Source organism: Bubalus kerabau, chromosome 18, assembly GCF_029407905.1.
Source record: "Bubalus kerabau isolate K-KA32 ecotype Philippines breed swamp buffalo chromosome 18, PCC_UOA_SB_1v2, whole genome shotgun sequence".
Taxonomy (NCBI): domain Eukaryota; kingdom Metazoa; phylum Chordata; class Mammalia; order Artiodactyla; family Bovidae; genus Bubalus; species Bubalus kerabau.
In genome coordinates this window covers 6,690,462-6,713,343 of record NC_073641.1, presented here as the reverse complement: position 1 = coordinate 6,713,343, position 22,882 = coordinate 6,690,462, and the positions used below count along the sequence as shown (strand labels likewise).

General features: G+C 38.9%; 1 protein-coding gene across 5 annotated transcripts in view; it reads right to left on the bottom strand.

Moving 5' to 3' along the window:
* Positions 1 to 22,882, bottom strand: part of CREBRF (CREB3 regulatory factor) — a 61,520-nt gene that overhangs the window by 8,612 nt on the left and 30,026 nt on the right. For 4 of the 5 annotated variants that reach the window (XM_055555051.1, XM_055555052.1, XM_055555049.1 and 1 more), the window contains exons 5-8: positions 17,581 to 17,775; positions 15,465 to 15,654; positions 13,962 to 14,035; positions 5,365 to 5,487 (exon numbers count right to left, since the gene is read on the bottom strand). In XM_055555051.1, the coding sequence (XP_055411026.1) occupies positions 5,365 to 5,487; positions 13,962 to 14,035; positions 15,465 to 15,654; positions 17,581 to 17,775 (582 nt within the window). The remainder of the gene's footprint in view (positions 1 to 5,364; positions 5,488 to 13,961; positions 14,036 to 15,464; positions 15,655 to 17,580; positions 17,776 to 22,882) is intronic. The other variant, XM_055555053.1, reaches the window with a different exon arrangement.

Below are 22,882 nucleotides of genomic sequence, written 5' to 3'. Positions count from 1 at the left end.
CTCCAGAGCCCACACCTGCAGTTACTGAAGCCACGCCCAGAACCCACGCTCTGCAACGAGAAGTCACCACAGTGAGAAGCCCATGCACGACCTGAGAGCAGCCCCCGCTTGCCGCAACTAGAGAAAGCCCATGCCCGACAATGAAGAGCTTGTGCATGGCAATGCCGCCAAAAATAAACTTTTAAAAAAGAAAGAAAAACTCCTAGACTGATTAACAAAGAAAAGCCAAACTATAAGTTATCTATAAAAATCCAGGAGTGAATTTATGGTATTAAAATCAAAATGAAGTCTACATTTTAACCTAAGACCTTTTAAAAAGAGATCTCATATAAAGCAATACAGAAAGACTGAAAATTAAAGGGTAGGCAAAAAAAGACAATTCTCAAAATGAGAGAAAATAATTACAAATGAAGTAACTGACAAAGGATTAATCTCCAAAATATATAAGCAGCTGATGTAGCTCAAGATCAGAAAAACAAACAAACCAATCAAAAAACGGGCAGAAGACCTAAATAGACATTTCTCCAAAGAAGACTAGATGGCTAAAAAACACATGAAAAAATCCTCAACCTCACTTGTTTGTTAGAGAGATGCAAATCAAAACTACAATGGGTATCACCTCACACCAATCAGAATGGTCATCATCAAAAAATCTACAAACAATCAATGCTGGAAAGGATGTGGAGAAAAAGGAATTTTCTTGCACTGCTGGTGGGAATGTAAATTGATACAGCGATTTCTTGAAAAACTAGGAATAAAACTGCCACATGACCCAGCAATCTCACTACTGGGCATATACCCTGAGAAAACCACAATTCTAAAAGACACCTAGATGTCCACTGACAGATGAATAGATAAAGAAGTAATCATACATATATACAATGGAATATTACTCAGCCATAAAAAATTGAGTCAGTTCTGGGGAGGTGAATGAACCTAGAACCTGTTATACAGAGTGAAGTCAAAAAGACAAAGACAACATCATATATTAATGCATATATTTATATATGGAATCCAGAAAAACGGTACTGATAAACCTATTTGCAGGGCAGTAATAAAGATGCAGATATAAAGAACAGACTTGGGGACACAGCAGGGGAAGGAGAGGATGGGATGAACTGAGAAAGTAGCATGGAAACATATATATTACCATATGTAAAACAGACAGCCAGTGCGAGTGTGATGCAGCTGCAGGGAGCTTAACCCAGCTCTGTGACAACCTACAACGATGGGGTGGGATGGGGGACGGAAGGGAGGTTCAGAAAGTAGTGGACATACGTACACCTATTGTTGATTCATGATGATATATATGGCAGAAACCAACACAACATTGTAAAGCAATTCTCTTCCAATTTAAAAAAAAACCAACTAATGTGGAGGTTTAAAAACTCTTTTCTATACATGTAAATTTCTGGATATCCTGATATGTTTATGTCATTGTTCCATCTGAAATTCTGTTTTTCCTTTATCTTGTCCTAATCAAAGAACAAATTATAAGTTGATTTCCTCAATAAAATCTTACCAAAAAGAAAAAAAGGTAGGCAAAGGGTTACCAAGCAAATATAAATAATAAGAAAGTTGTATTCATGACTGTAATATCAGACAAGATTGAATTCAGGAAAAAAGCTGTAAACAAAACCAAAAAATATATGTTCTTGAAGATAAAGTCATCTATAATGAAGGGGATGTAACATACAGCATGGTGACCATAGTTAGTTAATAATACTGTGCTGCATATTTGAAAGTAGGTAGGAGAAAGGATCTTAAAAGGTCTCATCACAAGAAAAAAATATTTTGTTAACTATGCATACTGATGGATGTTAACTGGACTTATTGTGGTGATCATTTTGTAATATATACTAATATCAAACCAGTACATTATACACCTGAAACATAAAATGTCAATCACACCTCAAAAAATTAGAAGCAAAATGAAAAAATTCCTGAAATTAAAACTAAAAGGAATGTAAGAGCTGCAAATAAACACAACAGATAATGCATCTGAGAGAACAGCAGTGAAAAAGGAAAGAATTTTAAAATTAGAAATGAAGAGATCTTCTTAAATTTGAGAAAAAGTAAATATACCTCAGAAAATACTGAAGATAGGCAAAGAAGATTCAATCCACAAATAGTAAGTATCCCCAAAGAAGAAAACCATAGCAAGGGAACAAATTAAATACTAAAAGATCTGAAGTTATTTATTGAAAGAGCACAGAGTGTATATGAGACTACCGACCTAAAATGACCAACTCCAAGACATAGTCTAGTAAAGTTACTAAGATTTAAATAAAAAGAAAAAAAAATCCTGCTGACATCTGGGCAAAAATAGCAAATGACATAAGGGGAAAAAAATCAGACAATTATTAGCTTTTCAAAAGTAATAATTTATGCCAGAATAAAAATGGAGAAACGTATTTAAAATACTCATGGCAGGAGAATGTGAGTAAAGGACTGTATCTGGTAAAATTGATAATCAGGTATAAAGGGAAAAGCACAAACTTATAAATATGCTATGCTATGCTATGCTAAGTCACTTCAGTTGTGTCCGACTCTGTGCAACCCCATAGACGGCAGCCCAACAGGCTCCCCCGTCCCTGGGATTCTCCAGGCAAGAACACTGGAGTGGGTTGCCATTTCCTGCTCCAATGCATGAAAGTGAAAAATGAAAGTGAAAGTGAAGTCGCTCAGTTGTGTCTGACTCCTAGCGACCCCATGGACTGCAGCCTACCAGGCTCCTCCGTCCATGGGGTTTTCCAGGCAAGAGTACTGGAGTGGGGTGCCATTGCCTTCTCCGACTTATCAATATATAAACCTTTAAATTAAAAAATAAAAAGGCAGGAAGAATTTTTTTCTTACAAAACATTAGATTCCTCTCTCTACCTAACATAGGAAGACTATGTAGAAATAAAAGTCTTTTAGGGAAACAAACTCAAATGTTTACAATGTAATGTGGTAATATCAACAACTAATACTTACTGAGCATTGAGAATCTGTGTTCAGCAGTATGCTAAGTGCTTTATACATACTCTTCCCATTTAATCCACACAACTGTCCACATTTTATAGATGAATAAAATTAGGTTGAGGGAAGTGAAGTTACTTCCCTACGGTCCTCAGGTAATAAGTGGCAGGGTCAGGACTTGAATCCAGAACTGATTTCAAATACTCTCTTTTTAACCATTATGCTAAATGAGCTTTTGTGTTTTTAAAACATATCTTAATTTCTGCATATGACCAGTGGATATTGCTAGAGCCAAAGAGAAACCACCAGCATTTTTGTGTGTGTGTAAAAAGATACGGAATAAGGCATGCAGAACCTGAAGCACCTTAAAATAATAAAAATGTTTCAAGAATGAAGATAAGTGTTCAGTGGAATCAAATGTTACATAGAATGTCAAGAAAAATAAATCCTCAAGTAAGTCTATGGGACAAGGCACTTAGTGGGCCACCTGTGAGTTATACAGATATATATTAAACTATCTAGAGATGAGTGTCAGATGACAAGGCCAAGTGATGATACATGGGTACAGTGCAAGCATTTGCAAGTAGCAGAACTTATTTCTATTCCTAGTCCCCCTACTTGTTGGCTATAGGACTCGTGGCAAGTTACTTACTACCTTGTTGGGCTTCCAATTCCTTATCTGTAAAACCAGGATAATAATACCTCCTTCACAGAACTGTGGAAGTAAATGACTAAACAACCTTAATAGTCAGATCCTGGATCACAGTAAGTACTATACAAATGCAAGCTGTTTACCCCTTTCTAGACTAACAAACTCTTTTTTCTTGTCTCTTAAATCTCTCTTTCATGTCTTCTCCATTGACCTGCAAACATGAAAGTTGTCAAATTTCATGAAACCTTTGGGTTAAAATCTATATGCAGTGCTAATTTTACTAATGATTCCCAATTGCCGTTCAGAAACACTAGTATATTTTACATTCATTATGTACACAATGCTGACAAGAGAAACTAATAGTCATTTCAAAAACCATGATAAACTTACTAAGTACATGGAAGCATTCAACATGCATTTATTTTCAATGAAAGAAAATGCAATTATTTTAGCATTAGATTTGGTATACAGGAATATTTCTGTATAAACAGGAATAAAATATTCTTGCTCACTCCACTCCATCTAAGAATCTTAATTTCTTCATAGCAATTACCACAATATTATTATTATTTCTGGTTTTCTGTTTATTCTTTATGCTCCATTTTTAGACTGCAAGCTTCTTAAGAAGAGTAGCAACAAAATCTTTGCTTAATCCCTGTGTTCCCCAACATCTGGCACATGGTAAGGCATTGAAAAAATTTTGTGGAATGAGTGAATTTATAATAACTGGGTATCAGAAAAGCTGTCTTAAATTCTAAGATATTTACAATTGAATTTTTTTTAATAATAGCGTTTGGCACTCTAAATTCAGGTAACGAATTAATGATTGAAAAGTAAGCTCTAATTCTTTTAAGTGAACTGATTCAGTATACAGTCAGCATTCTGGGTGAAAATGAACTGGAAGAAAATTTCCAGGTAAGTGAAATTTACTACTATACAGAACGACGATGTAAGAACCAGTTTTTAAGAGACAATCTTATGGGGAGGGAGGAGGGAGGAGGGTTCAGGATGGGGAACACATGTATACCTGTGGCGGATTCATTTTGATATTTGGCAAATCTAATACAGTTATGTTAAGTTTAAAAATAAAATAAAATTTAAAAAAAAAAAAAAAAGAGACAATCTTAGAAAAAACAGTTAAACAAAGAACCAATTTTACGATGCTTCAGGGTTTTCACAGATTGTGTTATGCTGTAATGCCCTTGGGATGCTACTGATCACAGGCTGATCTGACTTGCTCCTATGGCAGCTAAGCTCTTGGTTCTCTAGGGTTCGAACGTCTATGTCTCCATTAGCTACCTCTACCCTCCCTGTCAGGTATCACTCTGCCTGACTTCTGTTTGGCCGCCTCTCTGTTCCTCCCTATGTGGCACAATCTGTTCAGGAATGGAAAACCAGGTAAGCAAGTTTGTTAGAAACCTGTGAAAGAGTAAAACAAGTAGGTAAGAATCTCTACAAGTATATACTGCAGGCTTGGCAAGGTCAAGGACCTTTATTTTCCCCAAAGAAGGTTAAAGTTGCTAGAAGTTTATTTCTCGCAAGTGTTAAAATAGTTCAGTGATGAAGTCTAAATAATAAGCTGTGGTTACCAGCAGGATATGTTTATGAATGCTAAATCTTCTCGTAAAGGAAAGTAACTACAATGAGAGCACTTGAGTTTTTCCTTAAAAGAATTTTTACTATTCCCTTGAGTCACATGCCTTACACTGAATGTTATTATTTGTTATTAATTTATCCAGTATTCTTCTTACCAAGAGTATCCTTAATGAGGATTTCAAGCTTCTGTCCCATGTTGGGTCCTCTCTCCTCTCTTGGATTCTGTACTCGGTTTACAATCTCTTGCTTGATGGAGTTGATTACAAACAATAAATTATCTGTAAGACAGAACAGGACACTTGGAACATGTCACTAACATGGAAAAATTTACTTTTAATTGTGTAATAACAGATAATTAAAAATGAAGAACATATAAGAAAGCATTAGGCAGTGATGGTTGCAAGCCTTCTTATCCAAAGTGATTAATTTCAAATGATGTGCCACTTTTGTAACAGTCTGCACACATGTATCAGTCTTCACTATTCTGCAAGCAATTTGTCCTACTTGTCTTCACAGCTTTAAGACCTACGACAGTGTCTGATACTGACTCAGTTTTAGTAAATATTTATTAAATAAATCATAGCTCTTTAAAGACAAAGCTTTAAAAACAAAATTCTCTGCCTTTAAGAAGCTTTAAAAAAACAGCAAATTTAACCAAAAGTAAATAAGGAGGAAAATAATAAAGATAAGAGAAATCAATAAAACAGAACACACACAATAGAGAAAGTTAACAAAGTCTAAAGCTGGTTCTTTGAAAATATCAACAAAATTGGTACTCACTCCCACCCTAATCCCCATCCCCAGGCTAGACTGCTCCAACACCTATAGCTAGAATGAAAAAGGGGTTATCACTTTAAAACAAAGCCATTAAAAGAATAATAAGAAAATACTATGCTAACAAACTAAAAAACTTGGATGAAATGGACAAATTTATTGAAAATGTTACTTAACATGAAGAAAAGGAATATCTGAACAGCCCATTTCTAACAAAGGAGTTGAATTTATCCAAAAATACTCCCCAAAGAAAACTCAGAGAGTTTTAATGTAAAATTCTATCAAATATACAATGAAGAAATAACAGCAATCTTATCAGACTTTTTCAAAAAAGAAGATCATGACTGAATTCATTCTATAAGGCAGTGTCCTTAAATACCAAAGCCTGACAAAGACATTACAAAAAAAGAAAATTAACAGACCAATATCCCTTTTGAATATAGACCTAAAAATCCTTGACAAAGTATTAGCAACAGACTCCAACTTAAAATATCAGACTGCTGCTGCTAAGTTGCTTCAGTCATGTCCGACTCTGTGCGACCCCATAGACGGCAGCCCAACAGGCTCCCTCGTCCCTGGGATTCTCCAGGCAAGAACACTGGAGTGGGTTGCCATTTCCTGCTCCAATGCATGAAAGTGAAAAGTGAAAGTGAAGTCGCTCAGTCGTGTCTGACTCTTAGTGACCCCAAGGACTGCAGCCCACCAGGCTCCTCTGTCCATGGGACTCTCCAGGCAAGAGTACTGGAGTGGGGTGCCATTGCCTTCTCCAAATATCAGACTAGAATCCTGCAAAATATTTGACTAGAATCCTGCAAAATATTTGCAATACACTCTAAGTAAAAAGTAAAATACATCATAACCAAATACAGTTTATTCTAAGAATGCGAGGTTGGTTTAATAAAAAATTAGTTAATATCATTCACCGTATTAACAGGGGAATATGTGATATATTACCAGAATAAAGGAGAACAATGATTGCTCCAATAAATGCAATTTAAAAATAAAAGAAATGACAGTATTCCCTATCTATTCATGAAAAACGAAACTAGGAAAACAAGGAAACTTAAAACAATTGAGGGCATCTCAACTACCAAAAAACCTACAGCCAACATCAACTTAAAAGTCAAAGTTTCCCCTGCAAACAAGGTGGTCACCACTTCTATTCAAATGTCCGAAACATTGCAATAAGGCAAAGAACAGAATTAAAAGGCACAGAAATCAAAAGTAGTAAATAAAGCCATTTCTATTTGCAGGTGACAACTACTTACATAGAATATTCCAGGGCATCTACACACCTACTACTGGAACTAATAAATTTAGCAAGAAAATACGGCAGGAGTAATACACGGAATTCTTTGGTGGCCCAGTGGTTAAGAACGTGCCTGTCAATGCAGGGTACATGCGTTTGATCCCTGGTCCAGGATGACCCATATGCCTCAGAGCAACTAAGCACAAGGGCCACGACTACTGAGCCACATTCTGCGACTACTGAAACCCGAGTGGCCAGAACCGTGGTCTCCAAGAGGGGCCAGTGCAGTGAGAAGCCCGCGCACGCGACCAAGAGCAGCCCCCGCCCACAACTAGAGAAAAGCCAGGCACAGCAATGAAGACCCGGAGCAGCCAAAAAATAGATGTTAAAAAGGGTATAAAACAAAGTTTCATTTTACATATTAGCAACAAAGAATTTGAAATTTCAATAATGAGTCCATTTACAATAACATCAAAAATATAAAATATTCAGGAATAAATCTAACAAAAGATGTTCAAGCACTGTACATTGAAAACTATAAAACAAGTCAGAGAGAAATTAAAGAAGACAACCAGATGGAAAGAGATCCTAAGTTCATGGATTGGAAGCCTCCATTTTGTTAAGATGATAATTCTCTCCAAATTGATCTACAGATTAAAGCAATTCCAATCAAAATTTCAGGAGACTTCTTTTATAAAAAGTGATAAACTGGCTCCAAAATTGATAATGGTCATGCAAAGGACCTAGAAGAGCCAAAACAACTTTGAAAGAAGAGAACAAAACTGGAAGACCAACAAGCACGAACATTACCAAGACTTTTATGATCTACTATAAAACTACATTAAGATACTGCATATTCACATAAAGATAGACAAACAGCTCAATGGAACAGAATACAGAGTCCAGAGGTAGATCCATACATATAGGATTAACTGATTTAACGAAGGTGAAAAAAAAAATCAATGGAAAAAGGAAGTCCTTTCAAAGAATGGTGCTTGATCAACTGGGTATTTGTTTGTGGGGATTAAAAAAAACTGTAAAATCTAAAACTATATAAATCCTAGGAGAAAATATACACAAAAATACAGTTTTGAAGTTGGCAAACTTTCTAATTAGAACACACAAAAATATAAAATGAAAGACTAACATATCAGACTTCATCAAAATTAAAAATTTTTGCTCTTTGGAAGATGTCAGTGAGAAAACAAAAAGGCAATCCAAAGATTAGTATAAAATATTTTCAACATATATGTCAGGTAAAGAACCTGTGTCTACAATAAAGAACTTTTAGAAGACAAAATTTTTAAATGGCAAAATATTTTAAAAGACACTTCACCCACATACACACAAACAAAATATATAAACAGCCAATAAGCAAAGATGTTCAACATCATAAATTAATGAAATACAAATTAAATGATATACTGCCACATATCTATCAGGTTGGTTAAAAGTAAGAAGACTGACCTTACCAAGTGTTAGCAAGAATATGGACCAACTAGAACCCACCTATACTGTTTTTGAGAATGTAAAATGGTACAGCCACTTTGGAAAACAGCTTGGCAGTTTTTTATAAAGTTATTCACAGATATTTAACCAAGAGAGATTAAAACATATGTCCACCCAAACACCTCCACAGGAATATTCATAGCAGCTCTATAGACATATGTCTATAGCAGTTACAGCAATAGCAAACAATTTTCACCAACACATGAATGGATAAACAAACTGCAGTATATCTAATACAATGGAATACTACTCAGCAAAGAAAACCATTTAACTATTGATATAGATGGAGAAATGTTTACATAAATATGCAGAATGAAAGTAGCCAGGCAAAAGAGAAGAATGTATGGCAGGATTCCATTAGTATAAAATTTTAGAAAATGTACACTCATTTATAGTGACAGAAAGCAGATTGTGGTTACTCAGAGATAGGAAGAGAGCGAGGACTAGCTTACCAAGGGGCACTAGGAAACTTTTGGAGGTGATCAAAATGTTCACTATCCTGACTGATTTCATACATATGTACATATGTCCAAAGTAACCATATAACCCTCTTTAAATACGTGGAGTTATTTTACTTTAGTTATACCTCGATAAAGTTGCAGGGTGTTTGGGGGGAACACACCTCCAGTTTCAACACATGAAAGTCCTATGGTCTGAAGTAAATCTCTCCTACTTCAGACACTGCTTTGAAATCAATGATTTGTTATTCCTTATCTTGTAAAACTTACAAGAAACCAATCTAGACTAATACTGAAGAGGGAAATCAGAAATAACTGGCAGGGGGAGGGGAAGTAATTTAAAACTACATGCAGGGACAATATATTAAAAAATGTGTCACTAAACAAGGAAAGCACAGCTGACTCCCTAAACCACATGAAACAAGAAATTTACGCTTGTTTCTCAAATAAACAAGAGAGAAACCATTAACTCAAATATAAATAAGGACATTTACATGCAGGCTGGACTGATGAGAAGCAAAAAGCTTCCCCATCCTCAATAGGTAAAGCAAATCAGCTCACTGTTTAAAAGTGAGAAGAGCACTAAAAACTGAAACAGCAGAACAGCTCTTCCCAACCTGGGCAGTGTCCATTCCAGAACACTGGGGGCAGGCGGGGCAGAGGTGAAGGGTTCTACCGTCAAAAACTTCTAGGTGAGGAGATAAAAGCATCTGGCTCAGAAAGTGAGGACCAACCTTAAATTTCTAGGTCAGTCAGTCGCTCAGTTGTGTCAGACTGTTTCATGACTCCATGAACTGTGGCCCGCCAGGCTGCTCTGTCCATGGAATTCTCCAGGCAAGAATACTGAAGAGGGTAGCCATTCCCTTCTCCAGGGGGTCTTCCCAACCCAGAGATAGAACCTGGGTCTCCTGCATGCAGGCAGATTCTTTACTGTCTGAGCCACCAGGGAAGCCCGAAGTCTCTTAAGAGATCCCTCCTGTTCTGAGTTCATGATCATCCAGGAATCTTCCAAAATTGTAACCTTACATAGCTTGTCTGGGGATAAACTATGTTAATCAGGATGAAGGTCCTGTCCTCTTCATAGCTTTACATCTCATTCTGAGTCAACAAATCTACATTTGACTCACAGAGCTCACAGAGTTCCTGTGAGCCTTGGTAGAAGGAATCAAGAGGAGGAGGAGGTTTGGCAGCATAGGACAGGATGAGGACCACAGTTGTGGGCCCTGAAGCCAGTCCTTGGAACAGTGCTAGTTGATGACAAATTAAAATAGGCAAGGACAATACAGTACATTTTTCATAAACCTAACTTTAGTCTGAGAGTATGCCTGTCGTAATTTTCTAACACTAAAATATTCTTCCCTGTATGAAATGACAGTAATTGTAGATGATATTCTTTTTAATGTCCTCATGTGGCAAAATATAAAGTTGGCAGCCCTATGGTTCCCAAGTCCCAAAATTTGTTTCCAATGTCACTGATTTTAGAAACCATTGGGTCAATAGGTAATGGATAAAAGTGTTCCACAAAGCAGTAACAGTGACTCGCAGATATGTAGAGGAATCAAGGGCACCATGCCCTTGAGAGATGTATGCATGTTCCATGGGAAGAACCTGCAAACCCCATGCAATCTGGCAGAAACCAACACAGTACTGTAAAGCAATTATCCTTCAATTAAAAATAAATAAATTTAATTATAAAAAATATATACATGTGGCAAAATACACAGAAGTAGCAACTACTACATTGCTTCTGACATGTCTTCTAAACCAAGTCAAGGTTGCACTTCTCAACACTGGAAAAGAGAAGCTTGTAAGACAGATGTGGAAGACAGAAATGAATGAGAAGGTCCTTTTCCTCTGTGCTGACTAATTGAGAAGAAAATACACCTAGAGATAAGTTTTTTTCCTACATGAAAATATCTACAGGCTTTAAGTTAGCTTTGGGAATAATAAAAATTAAAGGCCATCAAAAACTCAATTTGAAACAGAGGAATACATTCAGAAATATACATATTCCTGGCTCTTAACCAATTTCCCAATTGTTCCCCACCCCAGAACACAGAAAATATGTGCTTGTGCTCACACATACATATATACAAGCACAAAAATATATGGCCATACAGATGTGTATGATTATGGATAAATTTATTAACTGAACAACATACAGTTATATGCCTACATGCATCCAGAGAAAAAGAGACCCAGAAGGGTTCCAGTGACCAACCACATCTCCCTGCATTGTGAGTCAACTGGGTTCTATTATAAAATGAAATATGAATGCCCGTGACATTGCAATCATTATATATATATACTTCAGTTAAGTTCAGTTGCTCAGTCGTGTCTGACTCTTTGTGACCCCCATGGACTGCAGCACGCCAGGCCTCCCTGTCCATCACCAACTCCCGGAGCTTACTCAAACTCATGTCCATTGAGTTGGTGATGCCATCCAACCATCTCATCCTCTGTTGTCCCCTTCTCCTCCTGCCTTCAATCTTTCCCAGCATCAGGGTCTTTTCCAATGAGTCAGTTCTTCACATCAGGTGGCCAAAGTATTGAAGTTTCAGCTTCAGCATCAGTTCTTCCAATGAACATTCAGGACTGATTTCCTTTAGGATGGACTGGTTCGATCTCCTTGCAGTCCAAGGGACTCTCAAGAGTCTTCTCCAACACTACAGTTCAAAAGCATCAATTCTTTGGTGCTCAGCTTTCTTTATAGTTCAACTCTCACATCCATACATGACTACTGGAAAAACCATAGCCTTGACTAGATGGACCTTTGTTGGCAAAGTAATGTCTCTGCTTTTTCACATGCTGTCTAAGTTGGTCTAACTTTTCTTCCAACGAGTAAGCATCTTTTAATTTCATGGCTGCATTCACCAGCTGTAGTGATTTTGCTGCTGCTGCTGCTAAGTTGCTTCAGTCATGTCCGACTCTGTGCGACCCCATAGACAGAAGCCCACCAGGCTCCCCCGTCCCTGGGATTCTCCAGGCAAGAACACTGGAGTGGGTTGCCATTTCCTTCTCCAATGCATGTAAGTGAAAAATGAAAGTGAAGTCGCTCAGTCATGTCCAACCCTCAGCGACCCCATGGACTGCAGCCTTCTAGGCTCCTCCATCCATGGGATTTTCCAGGCAAGAGTACTGGAGTGCGGTGCCACTGCCTTCTCCGCCAAGGCAGGAGACCCAGGTTCAACCCCTCGGTCAGGAGGGTCTCCTAGAGAAGGAAATGGCAACCCACTCCAGTATTCTTGCCTGGAGAATCCCAAGGACAGAGGAGCCTGGGGGGTTACAGTATGTGGAATCACAAAGAGCTGGGCACGACTTAGTGACAGCACACACGCATGCACAACACTTACTGAACACTTATGTGCCAGACATCAAATCATGCTGGAGTTAAGAAAATCTCTGGAAACAAATAATAATCAATCATTTAGCCACTGTTCCACTTTCAGATACAGCTTAGCCCAACAGCTAACTGACAGTGAAGAAGACAATTTTAGAGGCAAAGGAACATATGAGCTCTTATGACACGAGGCATAAGGAAGAGTAACCAAGAAAGGGGGAGGGAGGGGTGGTCCTTATTATGGAAGATCAAAAGCAGAGCTTCCCCACCCTCTAGTTCACTATAAAAGGGTTCCAAACGTGTGAGATAATGATTCGCTTTCCCTGGTGGCTCAGCTGGTAAATAATCCGCCTGCAATGCAGGAGACCTGGGTTCGATCCCTGGGTTTGGAAGATCCCCTGGAGAAGGGAACAGCTACCCACTCCAGTATTCTGGCCTGGAGAATTCCATGGACTATATAGTCCATGGGGTTGCAAAGAGTTGGACACAACTGAACGATTTTCACTTTCATTTTCAACCCACAGGGACCTCCTCCCATGAGCAGCCTACTCCGTTATACTCCAGGATACCTTAGAGATGACACCTTTCTGCATGTGCCAGGATGTGAAAGATCAGGAAGCACTGATCTAAACCAACGGATCCCAAATAAGTACTAGAATGGCTGTGTAAGAGTAATCTGGGGTAACATTAAAAATATGGATTTGGGGGTTCTACTTGCATAGATTATAGTTCAGAGAACCTGGGGAGAAGTCTAGAAATCTGTAGTTTAATATGTACACACAGATGATTCTAATGAGCAATCACATTTGTAAAACACATTTCCAAACTATCCATTCAAAGGTTAAAATATACATTAGTCAATAAAACTGGCTAACTTCGCACACAACTGTAAAATTGAAGTCAGAGTTTACCATGGTCACAAGAGGAGATATGGCTTGGGGAGCCACAGATAGACACTAAGAGAAGAACATGAATAAATAAGAGAATAGCTTACTGAATGGATGAACAAAAAACAGAGGCTGGCCTGGACTTCCCTGGAGGTACAGTAGACAAGAATCTACCTGCTAGTACGGGCAGTACAGGTTTGATCTCTGGTCCAGGGAGATTCCATATGCCACAGGGCAACTAAAGGCCGTGCAAAAGTACTGAGCCCAAGATCTGGAGGCTGCGAGTCTCAACTGCGGAGCCCACAGGCTGCAAGTACAGAAGCCCGCGCACCTAGAGCCTGAGCTCCGTAACAAAAGAAAGCCCGAGGCAGCGACCAACACCCAGTGCTACCAAAGACAAAGCATTAAATCAAAGCGGCTGGCCGAAAGCTGGGCAGAATACAGGGAAAGCAAGAAACAAAACCAAAAATGATAAAAAGAGAGCAGTCAGCAAGGTAGATGGAAATTAATCAAATTCGTGTAAGCGTAGGCTTACCATATTCTGTGTTGAGGCCCCATAATTTCACTTTATTAGCTTCATACTGTGCTTTTTTCTTTAACCGACAAGCCCTGAGAAAGGAAGGAGCAATTACTTCACTTGTTTTTTTAAAGTGAACATTCAGAATATGCTTTTTGCTACTGTCATTTTCTAATAGCAACCAAAAAAATCACTGTCTACTGATGTTTACATCAAGGGCCTCAATTACCCAAAACATACAATATAATCATTTATCTAAACTTATTTCTTAAAATTTCACCATTCAAAAAATAAAGCTATGGCTAATATACCAAAATAAACAGAAAGTGACAATCAAGTGTTGTAAAAAATGTGAAGTAAGTGGAACCCTCATATGTTGCTTGAGGGAATGTAGAACAGTACATACAGTTACTTTGGAAAATAGTAAATATTTTTTAAATTTACTTCATTACTTTGGAAACAGCTACTTTGGCATTTTCTTATAAAGTTAAACACACTAGGTATTTACCCAAGAGAAATGAAAACTTATGTTCACATACACACCTGTAAGTGTGTGTGTGTGTGTGTGTGTGTGCGCGCTCAGCTGCTCTGTTGTGTCCAACTCTTTGAGACCCCATGGACTGCAGCCCGCCAGGCTCCTCTGTCCATGGGATTTTTCAGGCAAGAATACCAGAATAGGTTGTCATTTCCTCCTCCTGGGGATCTTGCCAACCTAGGGATCGAACCCCCATCTCCTGCACCAGCAGACAGATTCTTTACCACTAAGCCACCTGAGAAACTCAAGGAAATGTTTATGGTGACTTTATTTGTAACCGCCAAAAATTAGAAACTACTCAACTATCCTTCACCTGGTGAACAGATACACTGGAGTATTAATATATCACTTCAAAGGACTATTACCATCAATAAAGAGTATCAAACTGTTAGTCCACACAAATGGATGAATCTCAAATTCATCCTGTGCGAAATCAAAGCCAGACTCAAAGGATGCACAGAATGATTTCATCTGTATTCTAGAAAAGGCACAACTGTAGGAACAGAAAACAGATTGGTGGTTGGGAGGAGTCAGGGTGAGAGAAGGAGTTCACTTTTACAAAGAGGCAAAGGAAAATTTTTAAGGTGATAACAACATTCAGTATCTTGATTATGGTTGTGGTTACATAATTGTAACCACAAAACTCACAGAAGAATACACTAAAAGGGAAGACAAGTAAATTATACTCAATTAAAAAAAACCCTGACTTGTTGCAAAACAAACAAAAAATAAAGCTATGATAAAATTTTTCATTTTTATACTACAATATAAGGCCCTTGAGTTCATTCACTTCTCCCCTTTAAAAACTTATTCCATGAAGCATAAGTACCATCATTTATTTTCAAAGGAAAAATTATAATACTCTCAGTGTTCTATTTATAAAAGGGTATTTCTGAAACACTGGCCGCAGGCATCTCCTGTATGAAAGCTCACTGAAGTCTAACCTCAGCTCCTTCACTACATGAGTGGGCATGGCTGCCATGTACCTGGAAGCCAGCTTATTCTTCTCCTTCCGTGACCGTGGCCGGGCTGTTAGGGGAAGCTCACTGACTGGAGTCAGATCACTAATCACTTTATTCAGCTTCCGCAGTTCGTTGCCTATCTGGAGCAGTTTTTTAGGGTTTGGAGTCAGGTCTTCCACATCTGTTCTCCGAGACTTCTTGACTGCATATTTTCCTATAGATGATTTAAAATAAGTTTAAGTGAGATCATTTTATTTAACAAGAGATACATTTTCTATAGACATTTAAAAAATCCATCTCTCTCTTCCCTTTTCTTTTTCAGCATATGAACAATCTACGGAAGGAGGGCTGGACTCCTCTTCTTCCCACCTTGTGACAGCAAGAAATGGAGGTAATATGGCACAACTCTATCCTTTTCCCAGCCCTTCTCCATCTTAAGGTTTGCAGCCCCACTATGACAGATTCTTAATTATCTGCTGCTACTGCTGCATCGCTTCAGTCGTGTCCGACTCTGTGTGACCCCAAAGACGGCAGCCCACCAGGCTTCCCGTCCCTGCATGGAAGTAATAATCAAACCTCAGGACTATGGTGCAAGCTCATCTGCACATAAAAATCAGGGCTCGGATATAGTATATGGTCAGGAACAAATGTGGAAATTTTACCCAAACCAAGACGTTTATACTGCTATGACTGAAAATATGTCAGACATATATATTCCTGTGTTGAACTCAAAAGTCCAGCAAATAAGGACTGCCTTTTCAGAAACTCTGTCTTCAGTCAGTTTGATAAACCACAGTACCCAAGACTCAGAAAGACCTTCCCTACCACTGCAGGCAAGAGGGACGGCTCTGTTCTCTGATGGCAATACCCTGAACAACTTTCCTAGAACTCATTACATGCTACCTGGACCTGTTTATTGGACCTGTCTTTTCATTTCTGGCAGAAAACTGATCCCAAGTCAAAAACCAGGTCTTTCATTCACTGAAAGATAGTGCTATGGAAAGGGAAAATGAGGTACAAATATACTTCTGATACAACATCTGTGTCACAAACGCTTAGCAACTTAAATCTGTAGCAGGAGCGACTACTAAACTGTTTACTGAGCTTCAGACCTACTAGTGCCCTCCACCTTCTCAGTACAGACTTTGGATTGAGGTAAAAATAAAATCTGTGCACAAGAAATTCTACTCAATTACATCCTCTTGGGTTCATAGTCTAAATCTGGCCTAAGACTATCAGCTTCTCCTGATTCCTACTGTTTAGTTTTTCCTACTCCATTCCTTCTCTCCACAATTATTCTTTCTTTCTTTTCATTTCCATTCTCTCTTCTCCCACCACAATTTTGATTCCTATCTCCCTGTTTACATTTAGGCCTGGAGACTGGATAAGAATGAAAGACAGAGGTGCCGGAGCCCATTCTCTTCCTCCTCAATCCTTCTTTATTGCTAACAGCAGCTGCAACAGGTCAGCAATCAGCAGGCTCCTGGTCATTTCCTGGGTAGGACAGGTAGACTAAGAAGTAACTAGAAATCATTTTTACGCAAGCTTTCCTCCTTGTTTAGGTGATGGCTGTTAAAACTGAAAAAAGCTATTCACTAATGAAGAGCAATCATAGCAAATACAGAAGCTCTATTGCTCTACTCTCCCATTTGTTAGGAGGGGTTGAACCTATACATAATGTTTAATGATTAAGTATTGTGATTTACTATCTCTATTTGAAAGTGACTTAAAATATTAGGGACAGATGGTTACTAAGACTTATCATGGTGATCATGAAATGAACTGAAAGCGACTCAGTCGTGTCTGACTCTGCAACCCCAGTATAGTCCATGGAATTCTCCAGGCCAGAATACTGGAGTGGGTAGCCTTTCTGTTCTCCAGGGGATCTCCCCAACCCAGGGATCTAACCCTGATCTCCCACATTGCAGGCAGATTCTCCACCAGCTGAGACACAAGGGAACCCCTTGTGGTGTGCATGGTGCACGCAAACGTCACTACGTAATATACCTGAAACTACAATAACGTAATGTTGAACGTCGACTATATTTTAAAAATAAGAAGAAATAAAGAAAGAAAAAAGAAGGAAAGGAAGGAAGGAAGGGAGGGACACACAACACGTATGATCAAAATCCCCTCTCACCATGGTGTAAGCCGTTTTTCTGATACATGTTACTTGGCAAGGTCTCTCGGTTCCATTCAGATGGCCTCAGCATCCTCTCTTGCTGTGATGGTGTGAGTTGCTCACTGTACTCCCAGAAGTACCTTCTTTTACCTCTCTTCCGAGAGGTAACTGAAGTCATCTCCTTCAAGTCTTCCACAGAATCATTTTCATAGCCTTAAAAAAAAGAAAAAGCCCACCCCCAATACTTCTTAAGTTTCACAAATTTTAATAAACTAAGCAAGAAAAACAAAAAGATTCCTTCTATTTACTACTTGACACATTTCACCTGAAAACATCATTAGCATGTCAGATAATAAAATCTGTAAAAATGACATTTAATATAGATATTTCTAACTCATAAAATATTCAGAGATTAATAAACAGAAATAACTACACTGTGTATCTTTCTTAGGTTTCTCTTTGGTTAGTACACGACACTTTTTTTGTATCATCACATAAGATTGAGAGAATAATGAAATCCAGCTACAGGAAGACAACCCAATCTAAAAATGGGCAGAGACCTAAATGCACATTTCCCCAAAGAAGACATACAGATAGCCAATAGGCACATGAAAAAGATGCTCAATATTGCTAATTGTCAAAGAAACAGATCAAAACCACAATGGGTAACACCTCTCACCAGTCAGAATGGCCGTCATTAAAAAGTCCACAAGCAATAAATGCTGGAGAGGATGTGCATGTTGACGGGAATGTAAGTTGGTAGAGGCACTATGGAAAACAGTATGAAGGATCCTTCAAAAACTAAAAAGAGAGTTGCCACAGGATTCAGCGGTTCCACTCCCGGGCATATATCCAAAGAAAACTCGAGTTCAAAAAGATACACGCACCACAATGTTCACAGCAGCACTATTTATAATAGCCAAGACTTGGAAGCAACCTAAATGCCCATCAACCGTTGAATGGGTAAAGAAGATACAATACCACTCAGCCATAAAAAAGAACAAAACCGTGCCATTTGCAACAACATGGACAGAAGTAGAGATTATCATATTAAGTGAAGTCATACAAAGAAAAATAAATACCATGATATCACTTATATGTGGAATCTAAAATATGATACAAATGAACTTATTTTACAAAACAGACTCAGTTCAGTTCAGTGCAGTTCAGTCGCTCAGTCGTGTCTGACTCTTTGCGACCCCATGAATCGCAGCACGCCAGGCCTCCCTGTCCATCACCAACTCCCAGAGTTCACTGAGACTCGCGTCCATCGAGTCAGTGATGGCCATCCAGCCATCTCATCCTCTGTCGTCCCCTTCTCCTCCTGCCCCCAATCCCTCCCAGCATCAGAGTCTTTTCCAATGAGTCAACTCTTTGCGTGAGGTGCCCAAAGTACTGGAGTTTCAGCTTAAAACAGACTCACGGACATAGAAAATAAACCTGATTACCAAAGAGGAAAGTGGGGGGAGGAATAAATTAAGAGTTTGGGATCTGTGGACAGAAACTACTATATATAAACAAAAGATACTACTGCATAGTAGGGGACTATCTACAATATCCTATAATAGCAAAAATAGTGAAAAGAATATGAAAAAGATTTTATGTGTACATAACTCAGTCACTTAGCTGCATACCAGAGACTAATGCAACACTGCATGAATCAACTATGTTTCAACTTTTAGAAAAGGAAATGCAGTCTCTACCATTAGTTAATTATGGTACTTAGAGACTATACAATTTTTTTGATGTCTTTATGTATTTGAAACATTTCCAGACAGAAAGCTGTTTCATTTCTCGGATGGTAACCTACCAGGCAGAATTCTGTAAGGCAGCAGTGGTTTTCTTCCTACTTCCCACACTATCCTTTTTGTAAAAGTACAAGAATGACAGTTCTCACACAGGCTATTCAAATAAAAACATATGCCTATTCTAACTAATATTTTATCAGAAGCGATTTGAATTTACTTCACTTTTTAAGAACCTATCTTCCCTACTAATAGGAAGTTTCAAAAAAAATTCTGGGCCACTGGAACTACTGGCTTGACCCAATACAGGATGATCTGTAAAACTAAAATACCCTCAGAGCATGTCCATCTTAAAAGTACAAATGGGCTGTGCACAGAAGATGTTGTTGTTCGCTAAGTCACATCTGACTCTGCGACCTCATGGACCGTATGTAGCACACCACACTCCTCTGTCCTCCACTGTCTCCCGGAGTTAGTTCAAATCCATGTCCACTGAGTCGGTGATGCTATCTAACCATCTCATCCTCTGCTACCCTCTTCTCCTTTTGTCTTCAATCTTTCTCAGCATCAGGGTCTTTTTCAACAAGTCGACTCTTCACCATCAGGTGGCCAAAGTATTAGAGCTGCAGCAACAGTCCTTCCAATGAATATTCAGGGTTAGTTCCCTCTGGGATTGACTGGTTTGATCTCCTTGCAGTTCAAGGGACTCTCAAGTCTTCTCTAGCACCACAATTTGAAAACATCAATTCTTTGGCACTCAGCCTTCTTTTTGGTACAGCTCTCACATCCATACATGACTACTGGAAAAACCATAGCTTTGACTATACCTCAACACAGGCAGGTGCACCAACTGAAACACTCCCATCAGTGTCAAGAACTGGCGTCCCACATTTAAGTGTTCTTGCCTGGAGAATCCCAGGGACGGGGAAGCCTGGTGGGCTGTCGTCTATGGGGTCGCACAGAGTCGGACACAACTGAAGTGACTTAGCAGTAGCAGCAGCCCAAAGTATAAAGGAAACACTTTCACATGTAACTTTCTCAGGCAACCCATCCCCCCCGACACTTTATTTGATATGTTCCTCAGGTGGCCTAGATTTCTGGCAAAACACTGTCTCTCTCATTTAATGAATGTACTCACATATTTTGTGAGTACTCACAGGTATTTCATCTGATGCTTCTAAGAACCTGGTAGGAAGAGGTTATTAACCCTATTTACACAAACATGCTCATGGAGGTTTAAGTGATTTGGCAAAGCTGGGACTGGCTCAGGCCCCATGACTCCAGCTCCAATGTGGCTTCCTACTTTCCTGTATCTATCCAGTTGAATGGTCTGCATAGAATTTTTCCCCATATATATTCCATGCTAAATCCAAACAGTCATTAGGATATGGACTTCTCCTCTCCTATCCAAATTAGTTATCAGTTTTGCTTAATTCATATGTCCAGCCTTTTCCAAAACAGTGTTTAACGGTATCCATCTTCTTTAACCTAAAATTTTCTAAAGTATATACCATAAATTCACAATAACATGTGCGCACACATAAATACACACACAAAGGATTTGTTAAAGTCTTTCAATTAAAAGACTACTGTGATCAAGTAGCATGCAGAAAAGTTATTCAATATATTCCCAGAACACTGGTCTTGCATTTAAGATGATTAAATATTTCTCCAAGTGTGTTCATAAGAACACTATTGCTGTAAACTATGCCCTCAATCCCAAGTGAGCTCTGTGGTCAAAGAAATTTTAAGAAGCGCTCATCTCGCCTCTCTCGCAAGTCACAGCGCACAGAAGAGCAGCAGACCAAGAGACCCCAGCTGCACACAGGCCCACTAAACCTCAAGCTACACGAAGACAAGAGTCCTGCCAATTCTGCTGACCTCTGCACAGCCAACAATTAGTACACATAGCGTCTAACACAAGACAGATACACACCCCACTGTTTTTTTAAACAAATCAGTGATTTGTTTAATGTACAAATGTACATTTCCCATGGAGACTTTTCTGTTTTCTTTTCATTTGATGGATCACCATATTGATCTAATTCATTCCTTCCTGACACAATTACCAAAAGGTAGTCAAAAAGGTGACACAGACGCCTAAAAGTCTGATCACACACCTTTGATTAGTGCAGGTTACTGCCATTAAGCTGGTAAAGCCAATCATGAAAATGTTTAGTAGGAATTACAAACTAAACTCTCATTCTGGGGACCTAAATCTTAGCCTTACAACCATGTAATTCCATGACCCCAAACAGTTGTTGCCTGTCCTCAGAACAGGCTGTATTAAAACTTGGGAGCAAGTCCAGAGCAGGGACTGAAACTCCATTTTACACCTTTCCTGGGGCTTTGTAGACTCAGGCACTGTTGTAGCCAACCGCCAAGAAACAGCATCAAGGGAGCCAGTCATCACAAAAGGGCCTTTGTACACTGTCTGCTGCAAATTAAACTGATCAACCCACTCTAAAACTCTCAAGAAACTATAACCATCCCACTTTTCTGCTTCAAAGAATTTCTTCTTGCCTCTCACCAATTCACATTTGTATTCTTAAAGTAGCCTGTTTAGCTCTTTTTTCCAAGAAGGGAAATTTTCATTAGCAAATGTGAATAAATCCCCAAAATACCACAAAATATCATTGATTTGAGGTTAAAGCATTTCACTTGTTGACATTTGTGAGAAGCGTCCAAGTAATCCTAACCAAAGAGGTTTTACTTCAGGTCAACTGGAAGTGAGTGAATTAAATGCCATCCAAACATTTACCATTGTTAAACAGCACCAAGAGGAAGGCTTCACCTTGCCAAGTGCCAGCTAATGCATCTCTGTTTTAAAGCGGTGTTGGCTGCTTAACACCAACAAACTCACGAATCAGGGTTCTCCTACCAGAACAGGGCAAGAGAACGTGGCAGGACAGAAAAGCACCAGCTGTAACAAGGCTTGCCTTTCCCTATGAGTCAAAAGACCGAGAAAACGGAAATGCGAGTCAAGTTATGAAGTGGTTTCTCTTCATAGGCCTACTCATCTCTCAACACATTTATCCAGGTGAAACCAAGTCAAAAGATCAAGGATGAACTTAAACTGGAGTTAAAAGTCAAAGAAAAGTGGGAATTCCCTAGTGGTCCAGTGGTTAGGACTCCATGCTCTCAATGTCAAGGGCCCAGGTTCCATCCCTGGTCAGGGAACTAAGATCTCATCCAAAAAAAAAAGTCAAAGCAAAGCAAACCTAAAACCAGAAGCAGAATAGAATAAACAGTATAGTCCTTGCCCGCCTTGACTGGTGATGGCAGAATTTACTCCCTCAGGAATATTTAAAAGGAATATTTACATATTCCTTTTAGTGTCAACTGGTAAAGAAATTTTTCTTCTCTACACTTTCCATTTCCTAGTTATTACTCCTTGTCTCGATCCTTCCCCCCCCTTCTACCCTAATTCTAAATACGGGATTCAGAACAGTAGGGCTGATCCGTCAGGCTGTAAGGACCACCAACAGCACTCTGGTCTCCCCATGGGAGGGAGCTACATAACTTACCACTAACTGCAAAGACAACTCTCCTTCAAACACCTCAAAGCAGATTCA